We start from the raw sequence: 4,382 nt of genomic DNA, 5'->3' as shown, positions 1-4,382 counted from the left end.
GTTGGGGCTGCATGATCTCTAAGCTCCCCTCCAACCCCTTAAATTCTATGATTTATTGTACTGGTAACAACTACAAGCCATAGCAGGGACTATGTTACATTAGAGTGTGTGAAATGAAGCACCAAAGTCATGATATCCTAAACAGATTTACCACAACTAGGTATAATACAGCAATATATCTTCTTGACTAGTGTCTGGAGTGTTGGATACAGACCGGCCTGAAGTGATTGGTGTAGTACTCTGCTTGCAGGAACTTTTGCAGGTCTCCAACATTACTCAGTGTTGCACTCATGCCAATGATTTGTGTGTTTTCTGTAAAACAGAAGTGGAGATGAATTTCTTGTCATGTTACTTCTGTTCAGTGTTCAACTCCTAAGACTGTTTAGTCAGCATCAGCTTTTCTTCAATCCCAAAGGAGCGGGTCTGAAGGGAAAACCTGCTCCTAAGGAAATGCTGACCAAGAGATAATACTCAGCTGTGAAACTGAGGTGTGAACAAGAAGGAGCATCTAATTGGAATGGCTAAGGAGCTCCTACAAAGAAATGAAAAGCATTTGACAATACTCAGGATTTCTCATCTCAGAGAAGGATCCAAAAGGCTTCAAAAGTCCCAGAGGGTCAACTCACCTTTCAGTGAGTCCACACTGTTCCCACACTGGGCCACTGCCACGAGGTTCAAAAGCAGCCAAGACATCACAAATGCAGAAAGCAAAACATGACTTCTCTAGAGATGCCACCACTACAACAGGTTAGGAACATGAACTGCAGCCATGACTTACTACTGGTGTAAAGGACTTTGGCCAGGGTAACTTCCAGGGTTGCTCCACGACTTCCCTCACCCAACATATGCAGCTGTGCACATGAGAGAGAAAGAAATGTTACTGAGTTAAAAGCAGTTCTTAAAGAAAAACACTTCAAATTATGCAGGTGGGGGTTGGTCTCTTCTCCCAGGCAACCAGCAGCAGGACAAGAGGGCACAGACTCAAGCTCTGCCAGGGGAGGGTTAGGTTGGAGATTAGGAAGAGATTTTTTACAGAGAGAGTGATCAGACATTGGAATGTGCTGCCCAGGGAGGTGGTGAACTCACCATCCCCGGAGGTTTTCAAGCTGAGACTGGATGTGGCACTTAGTGCCATGGTCTAGTGACCACGGTAGGGTTGGACTTGATGATCATGGAGATCTTTTCCAACCTGGTTGATTCTATGATTCTACACTCTCTCTCTCTCTATATATATAATCTATCTATCTATCTGTAAGACATGTTACTCCACCCCACAACCAACCCTAAGGGCACAACTCAGCCACACCACTAAAAAGCACCATAAGGAGCAATTCTCACAGTCAAATGTAACCTGCTAATTTTCTTTCAGTCCTTATTCATACCAGCCACCAAGTCTGGTGGTACCTTTAGGAGTTAAGTTCTGACACTCATAAAAGACATTCCATACAGTACAAATGACTGATTTTTTTTTTTTGTAGTCCATTAGAGATATCTAACTGACAAGTAGATACTAAGGAATTCACTACCAGCCACCAAACCAGTAGATCTCTCAATGCAGAATCTATAGTCCTGAAACAGCAACAAGTGCTTTAATTAAAGAAAAATCACTTTCAGTATTACAGGATTATCTGCCAATGCAAAAAAAAAAAAAATGCAGTTAAGAAGCAAAGCCAAGTATCCCAAGAACTGCTCCTTGTTTTAATTGTGCATTAGAAAAGTGCAATCTTGTAGCAATACCTCATCAACCACAACCAGCCCAAGGTCATGGATTCTTTCTGCTTCAATTAAGGAATTCACCAGACTATGTCCTTTTTCTATAGTAGCAATGTAAAGAGATTTTTTCATTCTCCTTTTGATTGGTGGAAATCTTCCTTTACTTCCTGCATATTCTTCAACCAGGAAACCCAATTCTATGCCAAAACTTGTCAAAGACCTAATCTGGAAAGGAAAAATCAATTAGAAAAGAAACTCTTGCTTGTTCTGGTGTTCAGAACTGCCTCAGGAACTCAAGGTACACATAACCAACCCACACCACAATCAGCTGCTGGAAGCAGTGCAAATATAGTAACAGGAGGAGGGGAAATTTGGGCTAGATACTAGGAAGAGACTCTGTCTCAGGTTGCCCAGGGAGGCTGTGGCTGCCCCAACCCTGGCAGTGTTCACAGCCAGGTTGGCTGAGCCTTGAGCAACCTGCTCTGGTGGGAGGTGTCCCTGCCCAGGGCAGGGGTTGGGGCTGCATGATCCATAAGGTCCATTCGAACCCCTAAAATTCTAAAATTCTATCTTATTGCAGCTGCCAAACTGAAGTGTGTCCACATATTATCAAGTTGGGTTAAATCTCTTCTCTAAAATGAATTTTTCCTTCATACCAAAGATGTTAGCTTTTATTTCATGACCATTTCTTTAGCCAGTTAGTTCTTAAGACTGCAGAACTACAGAAAACATCACAAAAAGGCATTATTTCCCACCTCAGCAGCCTTTGCTTTTTAGCTCAGCATCTTCACCTCATGACTTAGGTCTGTCCCATGCCAAAATGACTGACCCTCAAAGCAGCATTTAGGAGAGGTTACAAAAATCATGGAGCTTGCTGAGAGTAGTGTTAAAACCACCCAAGTGACAAAGTAACAAGACACAGCAGGAAAATCATGCATCAAACCAAGCAATATCACCCAGACCTTTTCTTGGACAATGGCAACATATGGCAGGATCATCAGGACATCCTTCTGCCTGCAGAGTAGTTCTTGGAGGATGATTATTTCAGCCACAAGTGTTTTTCCACCACTGGTTGGCAATGAGTAGATCAAGTTCTTTCTTTGCTGTAGAGACTCTAACATCAAGCAATCATGCTGCCACTCTGTAAAATCAAAAAGGAACTATTAGCAAGCCTAGAGGCATCTTAATAGGTCAAAATGCTTCAGAATATTTTAAATCTAGTGTTTTAGAGATTTATTGAATAAAACCTCTTCAAGTCTTCAGTGGTGAAGCCTTCTAAAGTATTCTACAAGTCATATAAACCTTTTCTACCCACCTAAAATACCAAAACAGCCACTGAATAAAATAAAACAGGGAGTTTCCAAAATGGTTTATGTTAAACAACACCTTAAATACTTGCACAATAGGTGAAACAACAGTGCACTGGCAGGTTTTCCCCCACAAACCACTAGTTACACTACCATAAAGTGTCTCAATCCCTCGGAGTTGTCCGAATAAATCCTTAACTTTGCTAGGTAATCCATAAAAAGGGCCTATATCAACAGAAGAAGATTCAATAGCTTTCCTAGCAACAAAAATCTCTTCAGATAAGACAGCTTCTTTAAGCTGTTTGGTCTTAGAGACCTGCTGAGTGTGAGCTTTGGCATTTCCAGTCATGGCACTTTTGAGGTGATCTTTAAGACTCTCAGTTTTAAGTGAAACACACTTGGAGTTCGAGGAAGAGTCAGTAGGTCTGTGCCTGTGCTCAGAAGCAGCATAGAAAGGTGATGAGCTCCTGATTTTGTCTAAGGAAGAAGTCCCACATGTCTTCCTCCCTCCTGGGACTGGAGGTGCTCCAGAACCAGAAAAAAGTTCCCCCGTTTTCTCAAAACACAAAAGCTGTGATGATGGCAAGTCATCTAAAACAGATTCAGCTGGTTCTCCATGGCAATCCAGCAGCTCCCCGCCCTGTATCTGGCAAACACCCTCTGAGGCATCTTTGAGGACATTTTCTCCAGCAGAGAATTCATCTTCTTGTTCCTGGTGAATTCCTGACTGATGATTCCCAAGTATGACTTCCTCAGCTTCCTCCACATCCAAATTTCTCTCCTGCAGGTACTTGTGTTCCAGATCATCCACTTGAGCCAGCAAAGAATCATTCCCATAAAAGCTATCATAGTCCCCAAACAAATCTTCTTCGCTGTCATTGCCACACTGGAAAAACACAAAGTAGGTGTTACTGATCTGAAGTAGCAGCACGGAAGGCAGAACTGGGTGGTGAGACAGTGGCCCAGGTTGCCCAGGGAGGCTGTGGCTGCCCCAACCCTGGCAGTGTTCACAGCCAGGTTGGCTGAGCCTTGAGCAACCTGCTCTGGTGGGAGGTGTCCCTGCCCAGGGCAGAGGTTGGGGCCGGATGGTCTATGATAACTTATATAGCATCACTTGTAGAGCACACACATCAGATCCAAGCCACTCAAGCCTTTCCTAACTTAACACTAAACTTTTTTTGCTGATGCTATGAATAAGGCCCAGCTTGAGTGCTAAAGGAATGCCTTGCCTCAGTGAAACCCAACCCACAAGCAGGTGTGATGCTGGGACAGCTAGTTGAGAGTGATGAACTTCTTAAAATGTAAATCAAATGACTCATAGAATCACAGAATTTCAGGAGTCGGAATGGACCTTAGAGATCA

At 43.1% G+C, this 4,382-nt stretch overlaps 1 protein-coding gene across 1 annotated transcript; it reads right to left on the bottom strand.

The window, feature by feature from the left end:
* Positions 1-214: 214 nt before the first annotated feature.
* Positions 215-3,906, bottom strand: LOC103807298 (helicase POLQ-like; the record flags this gene model as incomplete). Its single annotated transcript, XM_009080024.1, has 5 exons — positions 215-312; positions 779-851; positions 1,738-1,938; positions 2,670-2,854; positions 3,174-3,906. Coding segments are annotated over 5 exons (1,290 nt in total), but the record flags the coding sequence as incomplete, so codon positions are not given.
* Between the last annotated feature and the right edge of the window lie 476 nt (positions 3,907-4,382).

The sequence above is a fragment of the Acanthisitta chloris genome, unplaced genomic scaffold (assembly GCF_000695815.1).
Source record: "Acanthisitta chloris isolate BGI_N310 unplaced genomic scaffold, ASM69581v1 scaffold43268, whole genome shotgun sequence".
In the NCBI taxonomy this organism is placed as follows: Eukaryota; Metazoa; Chordata; class Aves; order Passeriformes; family Acanthisittidae; genus Acanthisitta; species Acanthisitta chloris.
This window is presented reverse-complemented; position numbering and strand designations above follow the sequence as displayed.